A 17,512-nucleotide genomic window follows, 5' to 3' on the forward strand; every position below is an offset into this window, starting at 1 on the left:
AAACAACCTACTATACTCCTGGCCCCAACACGCACAACCATGTGTTCAACACCATCCCAAGTTGCTCAAGACCATCCCAGCATGACATATGGTTGATAATTTCTCAGGCCTCCAGGCCCAGCTCATATATAATTTCTACTTGGTCTCTCCCCAGGGCTGAGTTAGTTCCTATCAGCAGGCTGGTTCAAACACCCATGCGATTAGTTCCCCAGTTACCCGTGCTTCTGTTAATCCAAGGGGGCTCCTTGAGGACAGGGACCAATTTTGAAACTGACTTTGGATTTGATGCCTGTTGTGATGCCCAGACAGTATTTCTAGGGATTTTGAGGCCTAGTAGAAGGTCTCCTGTTTCAGGACTATCTGAAGCACTTGCTTAACACAGCTCCCAGGCCCAGCTCTGGACCTACAGAATCGGAGGGTGTATGTGCGGTCTGGGAAGCTCCGATCTACCACCCCATCCAGGTGATTCTGAGGCTCCTGAAGACACATAGCCCACGACTGAGCAGGAATCAATAAGCAACTACTGCATGGAAAATTCCCACGGCGGGGCCTTGGCTGCTTTCTCCTCAGAGGTCATGGAGCAGAGTTCACTCTACAGTGGGCAGGGATGGGAGCTGGGAGGGGGTCACAAGGATTTCCCCTGCCAAAAGCAGAGTGGGGCAGGCCTCAGGCTGGGAGGGTCATCCGGCTGAGCTCTGGAAGAGGGCTGGAGGCTTCCTGTGTCAATGGAAACTTGGGAGAAGAACACTATGAGGTGGCTGCTAGCAGCACAGAATGGACCTGGGAGGAGGGGAAGGCCAGCACACCCAGGTCTCAGCTTCACTGTGTGACTTTAGGAAAGTGCTGTCCCCTCTCTGGACCCTCTTTGATGGGTCAGGGTTGGAACAGAGGTTCTTCTCACTCCTTATGGGCTCCAGGGCAGCCCTTTGACCAGGAGGGCTGGAAACAGGGCCTCTCCGTCTTGGGAACATGCACAGTTCTGGGGCCCAGCTCCTTGCTAAGGACCAGAGCCCTGCTCTGGGGTCAACCGGAGGTAAACCTGGTCTGTGGCAGAACATGGTTTCAAACACAGAGTCCAGGCAGAGCAAAAGGACAGCACCCAGAGCGGCAGGGAGAGCAGCAAGCTTGGACTGGTCCTGGCAAGACCCCCTCAACCTTGCTTGCATTTTGGAGGGTAAATTAACAGGAGGGACTAGTAACGGTTGATCAGGCTTGAAAAATAAAAAATGTGAAAAACAAAGACTCTGGACTCTGGCTCCAAATCTCTGCAGGACCACCATGAGGTAAAGGCTGCTAGTGTGTGGCCCACAACCTCAGAGGACAGGATGGTGACCAAGGACTAGAGGTTTTAAGAAGCTTTAGTGCGACATGAAGGATCTCAGAATGGTTCCAGAGATAGGCTGCTGTCTTGGAGGGTGGAGTGGGCTGGCAGTAGTGAGCTCTCCATCACTGGTAGCATGCAAGAAGCAAACTTCATTTTGCAGGTTGGACTGACTGATCTCAGAGGTCCCTAAACTCCAACAATCCAATTCTGTAAGATATCCTTGATGTTTAAGAAGTAAATATCTCTGTTAAACAAAGTGTTTAGCTAGTGCAGATGGTATGAAAGACCCACCAATAGTATCAGAGTCTCAGTGGGCTCTGCTGAGTATTATTCAAGTTGAATTCAGGGTGAACTTTCATAGTCTTATACTAAAGCGTCAGGACCAGACTCCTCAACTTCCCTCAAACTTGAGCTGGGAATTTCTTACACCATGAAAGACTGAGGAAGGCAGAAGCAACTTGGATAGAAGCTGCCCAGCTATTCTCTCCCTCAGGGATCCTACCAGGATGGAAGTCGAACCCTGAGGATGGCACAGCCTTTCCTGAAGACACTTGGTCTCACCTTGCTTTAGGGACGATCATGCCATCCTTTTCATGGCCCTTCAGGCATTGTGCATTTCTGACTGAGTGGTGTGATTTATGGCCTCATTATCCCTGACTAGCTTAGAGAATTTAGTAATCAAAGGACCCTTGAGAGTTCACCAAGCTCCTCCACTGTCCCCATAAACTGCAGACCTGGATTCCCTTGGCTGTGTAGTTCTGTCCAGCTCCTTGGCTGTGGAAGGCTTACTGGGACCCAGAAGATAGGGTTGGAAGGGATCCTGGAAACAGCTTATCCAATCCCCACCTTCTATTTCCAGATGGAAAAACTGAGGCCCAGAGGTGGAGTGGGCAGGGCCTGTCAGAGGGGCCACAAACCAGGATCAGAGCCTCCTGGGAGTCCAGACTCAAGCCAGAGCCCTTCCCTTTCCTTCGTGCATATGCCAGATTGATCCAAGTAATCCAACATTTAGGGAATTCTGAGCCTCAAGGGACTCAGGTCACACTCCTTTGCAACATCAGAGCTGCCTTTCCGGTGTCAGGACTCGTGCATGGGTGGGGCCCTGGTTTCGGGATCTGAACAACCACAGGCAGAGCCCATTGGCTGAGGGTAGAGGCAGGAAGGAGGTGGGGGCGGAGACCCAAGGGGCTCCCTCCAGGGCCTGGGGTGGAGGAAAGGCGGGGCCTAAATGTTCAGAGCTGTTGAGAAATGTTAGCCTTCACACTCAGACTACAGAGGCTCAGAGGTAAGAATACCACAATCACTGGCCTCAGCTTCCGCATCTCTAAGATGGGCAGAAGTATTTTGCCAAGTAATGCCTGAACGTGATTTTATTTTCACGCAGCCAGGACAGCTAAAGATTTACTTTGACTTGTTCATTTTACACATTACAGTGTCAAGCATCACCCAGTACCTGCCTGGGACACACCAACGTGACCACACCACCCAATGAAAGGCAGGAGCAACCGCAGGTTCTTCCCAGCTGTGTCAGGAGGCCCTGCCTATTCTCCAAACACCTGCAATGCCCCCAGAACACCCCGAGTCAGGGGCGGATGTGGTCTCCATCCCTCCTATCTGACCAGGCGATGAAAGGTCTCAGGGGAGGACAGAACCACTTCCCCCCAAGCACCTGCTGAGACCGCCCACGCCACACAGTGAGCGCAGGGCCCAGCCCCTCCTGCACGGATGAGAGGCTGAGGCCTAGGGAAGGGTTTCCAATACACCATAGCCCTTCCTTCCTCCCTACAGCCCACCTTCTCCTGTCCTGTATCAGCCTCACATGGGTCTGCCTCCTCTGATCTCCTGGGAGGGGCCAGAGCTGGCAGAAGCACTCAGCAGCATTTCTGGCATTTGGGTCAGCCGATCAGGGAGAAGGACCCTGAATTAGCAGGACAGAAAGTGGTGTTAGTAGCCACCACGGGAGAAGAGACAGGCTGAGGACGCAGACACACGGCCGGATATCCGCCTGTCTCACCAACCCAATGGGAAACCCCGCAGTGTGAGTCCAGAGTCAGGGCCCTGACTTGCTACTTGCTTGCTGTGTGACCTTGGGGGAGCACCCTCCCCTCTCTGGGCTTCTGTTTCCTCCTCTCTCTGGCATGGAGTTGGGCAATGGGATACATCATGGCCCTTCTAGCCTTGATATGCTATGGACGCAAAAGAAGCGGCAGAGTGAGTTCATTCTGACACCTCACCCTCCATCAGTCCTGTCATGCTTGCTGGTTCCCAGCACAGCAGGGCTGGTGGCTGCACACACTCAGCGGTCAGCCCCCTCATGCAGAGGGCTTCTCTGCAGGACAAGGCAGGAGGGGTACTTGCTCAGGAGGGCCTGCGGGGGGAGTGTCCTGAACCCTTCAGACCACCCTCTGTTCTTGAGCAGCCCCTGTGGGGAAGCTGTAAAAGGGGGGACTGGAGTGCCTAGAGAAGAGGAGGACATAGCCCAGCAGCCACCACGCAAAGTACAGGCGGCAAGCGCCCTGCCTCAGAACTGCCAGCAGAGAAAGAGGCATCCATTAGTGAGGACGACGGCCCCTGCAGGGTGCTTGGGGCAGGGTCACTTAGAACAGGGAAACACTGGAAACCAGCCTCACATCTACAATGGGGCATTGGCTCCATACACTAACGTATCCATACATGACACTATGCAGGGCCACTCATCTGTTTAAAAAAACAAAGTAGGTATTTACCAACAAAGGTGGAAAGTTGTTTGGTAGAATATCAATAGCAAAATAAACGATTTCTATGGTACAAACATGCAGAGGAAAAACTACCTAGAAAAGCACACACCAAGGGCAGTCAGTCATCATCTCTGGAGAAAAGACTAGAATTACTGTGGTCAAGGAGGGGGAGCTTCAGTTTTGCCCAAGTTCTTAGAATTTTTAAAACAACGGAGTATTCAAGTTTGACTCATGTACAAAGAAATGAACAGCAGACAGAATCAATACCTCTCTTGGAACCTAAAAGCAGCCAAGGGGGTCATTTTACAGGTGTGGAGGTCAAGGCCTGGGTAGCGATCACACAGCAAGTTAGTGAACCAGGAAGGACTAGGATCCGCTCTTGACCCCCGGCCCAGTGGTCTTTCCCCTGCAGATGCTGCAGCTGGTCTGAAAGCACTGGGGCCGTGTCCAAGCGCCTCCTTGTGTGCCGTGCTCCCCACTTTGCTGCCAAAGAAGAGGCACTGGGTCTCCCCCGCCCATTTCAACCGGTGGCCAGGTCAGGGAGGGGTTAGAGAGGGTGGGGAATTAATAAAATATATACATCTCCTAGGGCTGCTGTAACAAATTGCCATGCAGTTGTGACTCGAAACAACGGAAATTTCTTCTCTTCCAGTTCTGGAGGCGTGAAGTCCAGAGTCAAGGTGTCAGGTGGATTGGGTCAGTCTGGAGGCTCTGAGGGAATTTCTGCTCCATCCGTCCTTCCTAGCTTCTGGTGGTCGCAGCAACCCTTGGTGTCCCCTGGCTTGCAGACGCATCACTACCATCTCTGCTTCTGTCAGCACATGGCCTTCTCCCGTGCTTCTCTGTCCACATTCCCTTCCTCTCACAAGGACATCAGTCCTTGGACTAAAGCCCACCATCCCCCAGTATGACCTCATCTTGACGGATTACATCTGCAAAAGCCCTGTTTCTAATAAGGTCATACTCACAGGCCCTGGGTGTACATGAGTTGGGTGGGGGGACACTATTTAGCCCACTACAGGTAACTTTTCTGATGTCACAGCTGTTTCCTCAAGGAGGGGGTAGAGTGCACAGGGTGGAGGAGGAACGACAAAGTTCGTTGTACACTCTGAAAAAGAACTTCACTCCCGGGGGGGAAGGAGAATTGGAAGTAGGCCAGTCTGTACATCGCTTATCTGGGGAGAAAGCATGGGATGTGGGATGTGTGGGATAGATGTATTATGAGGCGTTTGGCCTAGATGTTCTGGAAGATTCAGTCTTGAAAATAAAGTGACACAAGATAAATGATTTTTAGGGATTCATATTTACCTGGTGAGAGAAGTCACATGGCTTGTCTGCAGGTGATGGAGAGATTTAGATGTATCTATGCTAAAGATGGATGGATTTTTCTCATTTTCTCTTGCTCGTTCTCTCTGCCTGCGGTGGAGTCCTGGTTGGTCCCTCTGTCAGACCTATATATGTCACAGCACATATGTATGAAAGCTTGTATTGGCTTTAACTGGGATGAGAGGACATTATATTGTGGGTTGGGCAAAAACCAGGGCTTCCCTGGTGGCTCAGTTAGTAAAGAATCTGCCTGCAATGAGGGAGACCTGGGTTCAATTCTTGGGCTGGGAAGATCCCCTGGAGAAGGGGAAGTCTACCCACTCCAGTATTCTAGCCTGGAGAATTCCATGGACTGTATAGCCCATGGGGTAACAAAGAGTTGGATACGACTGAGCGACTTTCACTTCACTTCATACCTAGATAAAGGTCTAAATTACTGAAGCTACATAAAAGATCATGGCATCTGGTCCCATCACTTCATAGCAAATAGATGGGAAAACAGTGGAAACAGTGACAGACTCTATTTTTTTGGGCTCCAAAGTCACTGCAGATGGTGATTGCAACCATGAAATTGAAAGACGTTTGCTCCTTGGAAGAAAAGCTATGACCAACCTAGACAGCGTATTACAAAGCAGAGACATTACTTTGCCAACAAAGGTCCATCTAGTCAAAGCTATGGTTTTCCCAGTAGTCATGTATGGATGTGAGAGTTGGACTATAAAGAAAGCTGAGCACCGAAGAATCGATGCTTCTGAACTGTGGTGTTGGAAAAGACTCTTGAGAGTCCCTTGGACTGCAAGGAGTCATTCCTAAAGAAAATCAGTCCTGAATATTCATTGGAAGGACTGATGTTGAAGCTGAAACTCCAATATTTTGGCCACCTGATGCAAAGAGCTGACTCATTTGAAAAGACCCCAATGCTGGGAAAGATTGATGGCGGGAGAAGGGGATGACAGAGGATGAGATGGTTGGATGGCATCACCAACTCAATGGACATGAGTTTGAGTAAGCTCCGGGAGTTGGTGATGGACAGGGAGGCCTGGCATGCTGCAGTCCATGGTGTCACAAAGAGTTGGACACAATTGAGCGACTGAACTGAGCTGGGCAAAACTCACTAGCTCAGAAGCCACATACACACCAGTGTCCCCACAGTGTCTGGGACAGGGGGGCTCAGTGCCTTGCAAAGGCCATTTTCTTTCACAGACCCTATGTCTAAAATGAGTTAAAAATTCAAGTTTGCCCTACTCCTACGGATCAGGTGTCAGGGACCCTGCATCTTGTGTATCCCAGTCACCCTGATACAAGTGTTTGGCCCCCACCCACCTTCAGAACCCAGCCAAGATGCCATCTCTTCTCTGGAGGCCTTCCCTCCACCCACCTCTTCCCTCCAACCAAAAGGCACACTCTCCCAGGATTAGGATGATAACACAAGGATGCTCATGAATAACAAGGGTAGGAGTGGAGAGTGTAAATAACCAAGTGTCCAAACTGGTTAAAAAAGCCACAGAACATCCACAGAACCTTAGATGGCCATTAAAAATCACATTTCCACAGACTTTTAACATGCGAGACTGCCCCCAGCAAAATATTAGGTATAGGATTGGTCATAAAGTTTGTTCAGGTTTCTCTGTAAGATGTTACAAACTTTTTAGTCACCCCAATAACTATTAATACAATATAATCGTTTAAAATATATCCCTAGTTCTACAAAAATAGTCACACTCACATATAGCATACTAGTGAGGAAAAACAGAAGAAAAATGACACTAAAGTGTACATAGAGGTGATCTCTTCATGGTGGGGTTAAAAACTATTTTAAAATTTCTTTATATTTTACCAAATTTTAAATTTTGCCTCAAACATTATGAATAATCACAATAATTAGGTGTCGAGTGGAATCTTAGTACTTCCTACTCCGAGGTTCGCAACACCTCTTCTATTCCTCCCCGCCCCCCTTCTATTTCTGTCGCAATCACATCTGACCTCTGCTTGAACTCCTCCAGGATGGGGAACTCACTACCCTTCTTCCTGGTGAGTAGAATCTGGCTCCCCTTAGCTTCCCCTCACTGGCCACAATCTGCATTCTGGGGTCAACAGAGAACCAGGTTGCACTCCATGCTGCTTGACAACACTTCAGAGGCTGGAAGGCAGTGGCCAGGCTCCAGACTTTATCTTCGCAACCCCAAACGGCCTTCCAAGTACATTCATGGCTGCCTTCTCCCGCATCCCTGTTTGCTTTCCTTGGGTCCAATCCAGGTGGTGATGTCCCTCACCTACATTCCCTGCTAACCAGTCAGTGTACCAGGGACTCTACCACATGCATTCTTTCATCTAATCTCAGAACCCCATGACTCAGGAGCTACATCACGTCTATTTTACAGATGAGGAAATCGAGGCATGGAAAACCCAAATTCCTTCCAGGGTCACTTAATGGGTCCACGATGGTGCCAGGACTGAAGTGGCACCTGGCCCAGAGTCTGGAGAGCAGAGTTAATAAATGAATGTGCTCAGGCGCTCAGTTGTGTCCAACTCTTGGCAATCCTATGGACTGTAGCCCCCCAGGCTCCTCTGTCCTCTGGATTTTTCAGGCAAGAATACTGGAGCGGGGTGCCATTTCCTCCTCCAGGGGATCTTCCTGACCCAGGGATTGGACCTGCTTCTCTGCACTGGCAGGCGTTCTTTACCACTGAGCCACCAGGGATGCTCCAATAAATGAATACGTGGACTCAGTGCTAAAGCCCAGGCCCTTAGTGTCCACGGTTTTGTTTTGGAATTAGTTGTGCCCATGCCAAACTTCCATGTCTTTCACTTCTGTATCTCTGCCTCTTTCACCTGGCCTGCTGCCTGGAAGCACTCATGAAGGGATACTGACCCCAGAGAACCTGTTGCCCGAGGCCCCGCTTTGGAGCAGTACTGAGCCCAGGTCTCAGGTGTGGTGCTCAGGGCTGTGGCATGGGGGCCAGAGCCAAAGCTCTGAACCCTGGGCCACACGAGGCACATTCAGAGGGTTGACCATGAGGCGCTAGGTCTCCCTTCCCACCTTGGCCCAGATGGGGCTGGTAACTTTTGGGGGATGGAAGGGCCCTAAAAACCCCCATGTCATCCTATAGGCAAGTCCACGGAGGGCTTGTTTCCTTGGCCACGCCCTCTCTGTCTGGCCTTCTCCCACATCCTCCTGACATGGCCACAACAGCCATAGTCTTTGTTAAAAAGGGTTTAGGAAGGACCACATCACACAGATGATTCTTCAGTATCTACACCCAACCTGCTAGGGATCTCCACTCATTTTTTCACCAGGATTTCAACTTGTCACCAAAAGTCCCAGTAACACTTGGCCCCAGGTCAGGCCTCTCAGTGGGGTCTAGGACAGCTGGCCAGCTAAGGCTACTGGCACTGCCAACCACAGGACTCAGCAAACCCTTAGGGCCTGGCCCCTGGGAGGGACCTTGAGAAGTCCTAGTGGTCAAGCCCCTATCCCTAGCCGGGCAAGTCCCCCCTGAAAGCCCTGGCCTCATTCCTCACGGCTGGCCACTCCCACTCTCCGCAACCAGCACCATCACTCTGCTTCTTCAGCTCAGCCTCCACTCAGGCTGTCCTCTCTGCCTCAACTGGGTCATTCCTACCAAACCTTCATCACCCAGCCAAGGCATGCCCAGCCCTCAGCCAAGAGGCCATCCTGTGTCTCTCAAGGATAGATGAGATACTCCTGCTGCACACTGGGTTAACTTCTAGTCCAGCTCTGATGTGGCCCTCATTCACACTCAAATATTTAGGAGGCACCAGCTCTGGGCTCTGTGCAAGGCAGTAAGTACCAACGGGGAGGGCAGAAAAACCAGGCTCCATTACATGGTTTGGCTACCAGCCTACTGAATGACATCACTCCTCCCTGAACCTCAGTCTCCTCATCTATAAAGTGGAGAAGATCCCACAGCTCAGCCTGACTTCCAGGCTTTAGTGAGGTTGGCAGGATGTGAAAGTACCCTGTAAACTGCCATTCAGGGTGAGTCATTGTTGTCGTGACTTGAGCCTCCGGGGGTCTGAGCTCATTTTTGTACATCCCATCCTCAGAGGTTTCGTCTCTCCTAGGGGGCTGACAACCTGCTGGGGGTGAGCTTGGACGTTCAGGCCTTTTAGGGGTTGTCACCTGGATGAGAAACCAGGCAGAAGCATAGCACAGAGGGATGGAAACTACCATGAACTTTAAACAAAATCAGCTTATAAATCCTGCCACTCAGGGGCAGGAGCCTGGCACTGCCGGGGCAGAAAGGCAAGCCAGGCTGCTCTGAGGCAACAGGGCAAAGGCTTTAATGCCAAAGGGCTTTGGAATCAACAAGAAGCCACTGGAAGCACTGAGTAGAGGCAGAGACAAAGGACACAGGGCTTGGGGACTGGGAATTTGGGTTCTGCTCTAAGTTGTTCTCTGACCTCAGTCAAGACCCTTCCCTCTCCAGGCTTTAACCTCCCAGCTGCATGTTGCATGCATCAGCACAGGTGGTACCCAAGGTGCTTTCCCTCTGGGATAGTCTCTGCTGACTGTACTTGCCCTTCCTTCACAGCTTGGGACAGGGGGTCCAGTTCAGGCTGTGCCAGGGATGGACAGGGACAGCTGGCAAGGCTCTCAGACAGGCAGGGGAATCCTTACTCACTGTGGGCTCCTTTCCCAGACTATCGAAGAGTCAAGGCCTGGAACAGGGCTACTCCAGTCTCTTCCCGCCACCGAGTAGATGGAATTCACCCTTGGCGGACTTTGCAAGCTGAGTGGTTAACACAGGTGCAGAGAACACAGGCTCTCTGACTCCTAGAAATCATCCTGCTCAAAGCCCTCCCTGTCCATATAGAGGGAGAAACTGAGGCACAGAGAGCACTATGGGCATGTTTGTGGCAGAGCCAGGATTAACACTGAGAATCAATCACCAGCTTTGTTATAAGTCTCAGGCAGGTCTCAGGTGTATCTGTTCATCATCCCATCAGCCAGACTTCTGCTTCCACGGATGGAGGCAAGCCTCAGTTTCCCTCTTGGAGCCAGGAATACAGGAGGGCTTCTGGGTCAGAGCTCCATGAGGTATTTTGAATTGGGAATTAAGGAGGAGCAAGGATAAGGGGGAAGGTGCTGTACTTGGGACAAAAGTCCTTCTCCCTGGACTAGGCACAGAGCAGAAATAGAATCATCCAGGTTCAGGACAGTACTGCATGCTCAACAGGCAGAAAAGCTTGGGGTCAGGCGCAAGCAAAGCAGCAGAGGCTCAAGTTCAGTGAAAAATTACTGAATAGTGTCACAGTGTGGGGCCTCTCGGGGCCTCAGGGGACTGATCTTCAAGTTCCTAGGACCACCTCTTCCCACCTGACTGGAGTAGGAAGAAGGCTCAGGACTCGAGGGTCCGCCCTTCCCTCTCTGTGCCTCAGGTTGTCCTCTGGCTCCAGGCTCTGACCTTCTGGGCTTGTCAGAACCCAAGGGGCAGCTGGTCCCACTGCTAGAAACCCGAGTAGTGTCTCCTGGGCCCTAACCCAGCTCGGAGGCCCCTTGGGGGAGCGACAGGAAGGGAGGGAAGGGCAGCAGAAGGCCGCAAATCTCCTCCCTGGTCGGCCCCTCCCAGCTCCCCCGCGGACAGCCCACATGCACCGGCTCTAGGGCCTGAAGAGGCTCTAGGCCAGCGCTTCTCAAACTTTAAAGTGTATTGTAGTCACCTGGGCATCTTATTAAAAGACAAGTTCTATTTTAGCACGTCGGGAACACAGCCCGAGATTCTGCAAGTCCTAGGTGATGCCGATGATGTAAATCTGTGGGCCATTCTGCCGCGCAAGTAGCGGCCCTAGAGAGAATCTGCCTCTTAATGGTAGGAAAGCCAAAGGCCCAGAGAGGTCAAGCACACGTCCATGGCCACACAGCGAGCAGCGCCTGACCAACGGAAAAGGGCACCTGCTGCAGCTGCTGCTAGACAGTTCCCACCTCCGCCAGCTGGGATCAGTTGCCTGTCCCGGCCCTGGGGCTGTGTTTGTAAACTCGGCTGCCCCGCGTGGCTCAGCCCTGGATCAGGAAGAGAGAGCTGCCGGACCAAGCGTTACCCGCCTCCCTGCCTGCCGGCCTCTAAGTGTTCACCGCCGGGCATCCCCAGTACACCCGGGGCGCCCTGGGTCCCCAGCGGCGGAGCGGTTCCGCACCCGCCTTCCTTTCCGAAGGCAAACTTCTCCGCCGGCGCCCTTTACCTTTTTGGGGGGTTTGCAGCAGCTCAGTCTGCTGTGTCCGCAGCCCATCCTCCTCCGGGGGCTCCCGGACTCCGCCTCCCAACTCTGGGGCCCCCGGAGAACCCTGCCGTTCAAGCCCCGCTGCCCGCTTGGCGCCCGCCGGCCGGGGCAGCCGGCGAGACCCTGAAACTGAACCTGGAAGCGCCGACTTGAGCCGGAGCTGGGGCGGCCGTGTGCCGTAAATCCCCGAAAAGCAGGGCCTCAGGGAAGCCCGTGGGGCTCGCTGCGCTGCCGCCTGACAGGTGATCAGAAACTTAGTAAATGACAGAAACTCGGGTCAGGGCCGAAAAGGTCCCAATGAACAATGGCTTTCTTTCCAGACTCGCAGCAGAGAAAAGGCTAGGAAAAAAATTAAAACAACTATTTAGTAAACACAACAACTATCATTTATCAAGAGTTGTTTCTGTCCTGGCTTCCTTGCACATATTATTTCTGTTTCTTGCCATCTCCTTGCCACAGAGGTATTATTAGTTCCTCCACTTTACACGTGAGGAAAACGAGGCTCAGCTATGTGATCTGCTTACACTCCCCTAGCTAGTCAGAACCAAAGCCCAGATAAAAACCAGTTCTAACTCCAGAACCTAAGCTTTCAGCCATTTCCCTACAAATACATAATAATGTGAAAATTAATTATAATGATCTTTCACTCTGGGTCCCTAACTCTTTCCAGCTCACACTCATCTGTAATATTCTACTGTATCCATTTTGAATAGAGGTTACCAATCACAACAACTCTGTGAGGTAGATAGGCAGATGCAGGGAGAATAAGGGACATACAATGTCAGAACCTAGGAAAAAGAACTTCTGTTTACCCTTGCTTTGTTATTAGCTGAGGTTTCTGGGAGTGGCAATGCAGGGCAACTTTGAAAGTCAGTGTGAGTGTGTATGTTAGAAAATGATACACAGCCCACAGACACTTGGAAAGATGTGTTGATGAAAGGGACTTACAGTCGGGAATGGAAAAAGAACGTGAGGCCCCAAAAGAACTTCCCCTCCAGAGTAGACCAATCACAGTAGGTTCCAAGAAAGGAAACTGAGGACACAGGTTATGTTAGGTCCTTGGAAAGAAGAATAATAGAAGATGGTGATTCACAAAGTGTGGCCCCCAAGTCAACAGCATCAGCACTACCAGAGATCTTAGTGAGAAACACAAATGCTCGGGACTTCCCAGTGGTCCAGTGGCTAAGACTCCACGCTCCCAGTACAGGGGGCTCTGGTTTGATCCCTGTTCAGGGAACTAGATCCCACATGCCAAAACTAAGAGTTTGCATGCTGCGACTAAAGATCCTGTGAGCCGCAGCTGACTGCAGCTAAATAAATAAATAGAAATAAATATTTACAAAAAGAAATACAAAAGCTCAGACCCCACCCAGACCTACATATCCTGAACCTGAGATGGGGCTCAGCAACCTCTAGGTTCGCAAGCCCTCCCGGTGATTCTGAGCCATGCTCAAGTGTGAGAACCACTGCTGTAGAACATGCTGAACAGGTAATGAGGAAAGAGTGTCTACTTAAATTATCAGTGACTGTGAAGCAATGCTCCTGATTTACTAAAAATCCAAACCAACAAACCAGCAAAAGACTAGAACAATCTAAATATCCAAGAAAAGGAGCTTGATTAATAAATTATGATATATCCATGAAGATAGAATATCATGTAACCTGCTAACATACTGATAAGGATAAAGTTTTAAAATGTCATACAATGTAAAAAATTCATTCTTATTAAAAAAAAAAATTGGACTTCTGTGGTGGTCTAGTGCCAATCAATGCAGGGGACACGCTTCGATCCCTGGTTGAAGATTCCACATGTCGCAGGCAACTACGCTGGCGAGTCGAGACTACTGAGCCACACACGGCAACCACTGAAGACTGCAAGCCCTAAAGCCCCACTCTGCAACAAGAGAAGCGGCCGCAAAGAGAGCCCACACACTGCAACTAGAGAAAGCCCATGGGCAGCAACTAAGACCCAGTGCAGCCAAAAATGAATAAATAAATCTATATATACTTAAAAAGTGTTAATAGTGATTACCTCTAGATGAGGGTGAGATTTTGATTACTCGTTTTTTTACATTAAAAAAAATGAGTACGTACTTGCTATAATAAAAAAAATTTATTGTGATAAGAAAAAGTTTTCTAAAAACTATGTTTTTGAACCCAGGCATGAGATTGAGACTAGTTTTCCACCAGCAAGTGGTAAGTATAAATATGTGACATCTCAAAAAAACAGACAATGATTCTGGATGAACTAGGTAGAAAAACCACGTAAAGGGTCAACAGGGCCAAAAATGTGTAGGGAGATCCCAACTGGCAATGCCCTGAGTGATCCTGAGCCTCTTGTTTCTCCTTTGGGAGAGTTTCCCGTCTGAACATCAAACAATTGAGCTTTCTAAAATGGGTCTCCAATTTTAATATCAGGAGTTGAAATCAATAACTTGGGCTGGGGGGGTAGGAGCCAGGAAGGCAAATTCTGTTTCTGAAGCCTCTGTTCTCAGGAGCTCTTGCCTCCAGCTTCTTTAAACTTCTTGGGAGACCAGGTTCAGATTTCCCACTTTCACACAACCAGCTTTTTGGCTACAAGCTTTGAAGTTTCCGCTTGAGAAAGAAGCCCTAAGTATTTTTTTTCCCCCTTAGGAATTTGAGTTTGAATAAGCTGCTAATGAGATTTTTAGAAGTTGTTGAGCCAGTCAGGTTAGGTTAGGTTTTGCTGCCGTGATGAAAAACATACAAGTTTCAGCAGCTTATCATAAGTGAAGTGGAGTTTTGCTCATACCATGTGAGGCCAGTATGCGGAGGCTGAGGGCTGTGCTTCACAGAGACATTCGACAGCATCCCAGGATGCAGCCATCCCCACACCAGGGCTGCACGGTTTTTCAGGTCAGGAGGAGGCAGTATATGGAGAGTGGTGCTGGGGTCTGAGCGACACACATTAAGTCCACTCGCATTTTATTGGCTAAAGCAAGTCACACGGCCATGGGTAACTTCAAGGGGATGGAAACGTGTAATGTGTGCCCCGAGGGAGAGGAGAACCAGAAATACTGGTGAACAGCAGATATGTCTATCATAGACAGCAGTCAACAAGTAAATACTATGATGTGCCCATTTCTTGGGCAAGCTCATCTTGGTCTGCACTTGTAGCTCTCAAAGTCCCACAACCCAGGAAACTCAGTACTAGGTACCCTGGAATGGTTGGTCACCCTATAGCAAGGCATAGAGAAGACTCAGTTTTTGTCTTGAATTAGTTATAACCTATTTTCTTGGTATTAGACCTATACATAGTAAAAGATGGAAAATATAAAAACAGGTTATAAAGCAAATGTAAAGTTGCATAATCCACATGGGCAATGTTAGAATTATAAGGAGATAAGAGACCATGGTGGATGGGGATGGGGAAGGGGCATTTCCTGGAGAAACACTAAAGCCAAAGGGCTTTCATGGCAAAAGGAATCCTAGAGTCTCAGGTTGAGATGGAATCTGATGCTTTGCTTTCATTGCTTGCAACTCAGATAAATCTTTTTTTATAATTTCTCTTCTATAATTACCCTTCTGACTGTGTTTGTGAAGTCTGTGTTAAAGTACTTCCAGTGATTACCTATTTTCCATATCTAGGGGGAAGAGGAGAAGCAAGAAGGAGTAAATACAAGAGGGAGGATCAGCTTATAGTCTTTGGGAACATGAATAGAATTTGTATCCTACCATTGTGTGAAAATTGTATAATTCTTAATTATGATGAATTGGTTCACAGTGCTTTTCAGGTCTACTATGTCCGTCTACTTTCCTGTATATTCATTCTATTAATTTTTCAGAGTTTGATATCGAAACTCTAACTAAAAATCTTATTTTATCTACTTTAAAATAACTGTAATATACAGTGGAACTATAAATAACTCTGTTCTGCATTTTCCATATCTCCTGTAAATGTGTTGTCATACTTTCATAATTTAAAAAATAAAAAAGAGAGAGGAAAAAAAGGGGGAGGATCAAGAGCATGGGTCAAGTCAGGATAAATGTGGAGGCTGGGGAGCTGGGGAAGGAGGAATGTGTTGGTGACTAACTTGGTGTAAAGAAACAAAAGCTGAGACTGGAGTGAACAATTTTGGGGAAAGACTGGAAAGACCGATATGGGACTTATCTTGAACATCTTTCATATGAAAATTACAATATACTCACACATAACAAGTTTTGCCTAGAATTTCAGGAAGCTCAGGGCTCCCTGCAGCCCACACACAGTGGGGCTGTGTGTGGATACTGGGTTAAGTACCTCTCAATGCAGTGATCGCTAACCACATTCTAGCCCTGAAAGTTTTCTCTGTGTGGGTTCCGACTGGGCCCAGTAGTTTCCCAAACATGTTGTCTGCTGGGAGTGACTTTCTTCACCATCTGTCTGTGTGGTTATCATTCTACCTGCACAGCAGCAAGCAGCTCAAATCCCCTCTTCTTCCCAAAGCCCTACAGCTCCTGCCCTACAGCTCTCTTGTTTGTGTGCTTTGTGAGTCCTCCCTAAGGGACTACAGGTCACACAGCTCTGCCTCCTCCCTCCTCACACCCCCTGCTCCTTAGTAGGTTGTGGCAGAGACTTTCAGTCACCTTACTCAACTTCCATTCTTCCTCCTCCCTTAGTGACGGAATCCTGATATTCTCTGGGTCAGCGGTGCTGGGAGAACACGTTACTTACTCAGCTAGTCAGTGATAGGTAAGGGGACATTACTGGTTGGAGCTTCCAGGAAAACATGTCATAGAAGAATGACTCAGCTGGGAGCAGGACTCCCCTTTCCTTGCCCCTGCTTTTCCTGCTTGGAATACAGACATGATGGCTGAATTACAGAAGCCATTTTATTACCCTGAGCAAAAAGGTGGAAGGAGCCTTGATCTCTGAATTGATGCAGCCTCAGGGCCAGCTTTGATCAATTTCTTCCTAATATTATCACATAATAGAATAAATAAAATATTTGTTTCAGCTACTGCCACTGAGATTCTGCAGTAGAATGCCATTTCTAATCAGTTCATAAGTCACTGATTAAAGTTTGTTATATTTAATTTAATTAGAATAGTTTACTCTTAGAGATACTGCATGTACCCCAGCTTCAGTTCGAGGGGCAGAACAGGAGGACCTGCTGAAAAGGTATCCTGGATCTGCCAGACTATTGACAGAAATGTTAGTTTTGACAGCTTCCTCTTGGAAATATATATAAGAGAAATAAATGAGAGGGGTCCTAAAATTGTTGAATTCTTAGGCTTCCATTGGAGTGTTTCTCAAGGCGTGGACAGATTCGTGTGCTACAGAATCATCTGGATCCTTTTGCTATCTATTCAGTCAGGCTCTGCAGGGCTGAGTCTGAGGCATTTTCACACTAAAATTTGAACCTGATTGCTCCAATGGTTGTGGTGGGTCATCTCTCCAGGGAATTGAATTGCTACATTAATCATATTGAGTTGGGTTGAACTGAATTAATGGGGAGTTCCTTGGAAAGGAGAAGTGAGCCTGAGTAATGATAATTAGCAAGAAGCCATCCCTGCCTATTTTCCCAGAAGACCAGTGGTTTGGGACTTGGGGCTGCCTTGGGAGAGGCAACAAGATTCACTTTACCATTTCCTTTAAACCAAGAATGATTTCATGCCACAATCATCGTTTAGGGGCTTCCCTGGTGGCTCAGTGGTAAAGAATCCGCCTGCCAATGCAAGAGAAGCAAGTTCGACCCCTGGGGTGGGAAGATGCCCTGGAGAAGGAAATGGCAACCCATTCCAGTATTCTTGCCTGGAAAATCCTATGGGTAGAGGAGCCTGAACAGTCCACGGGGTTTGCAAATGATTGGACATGACTTCGTAACTAAACAACAGCAATCATCATTGGTTGCTGCTTTCTCTGTTTGATGCAGTTTGGATGGAGGTCCTCAAGGGGCCT

The 17,512-nt window shown here is 49.0% G+C and overlaps 1 protein-coding gene across 1 annotated transcript in view; it reads right to left on the reverse strand.

Annotated features, from left to right (window-relative positions):
- CCDC69 (coiled-coil domain containing 69) overlaps positions 1–15,899 on the reverse strand; it is a 39,573-nt gene extending 23,674 nt beyond the window's left edge. Inside the window, exons 1-2 of the mRNA XM_061424855.1 lie at positions 15,872–15,899; positions 11,572–11,810 (exon numbers count right to left, since the gene is read on the reverse strand). Coding sequence (XP_061280839.1) covers positions 11,572–11,810; positions 15,872–15,899 — 267 coding nt within the window. The remainder of the gene's footprint in view (positions 1–11,571; positions 11,811–15,871) is intronic.
- Between the last annotated feature and the right edge of the window lie 1,613 nt (positions 15,900–17,512).

This window comes from Bos javanicus, chromosome 7 (assembly GCF_032452875.1).
Source record: "Bos javanicus breed banteng chromosome 7, ARS-OSU_banteng_1.0, whole genome shotgun sequence".
In the NCBI taxonomy this organism is placed as follows: Eukaryota; Metazoa; Chordata; class Mammalia; order Artiodactyla; family Bovidae; genus Bos; species Bos javanicus.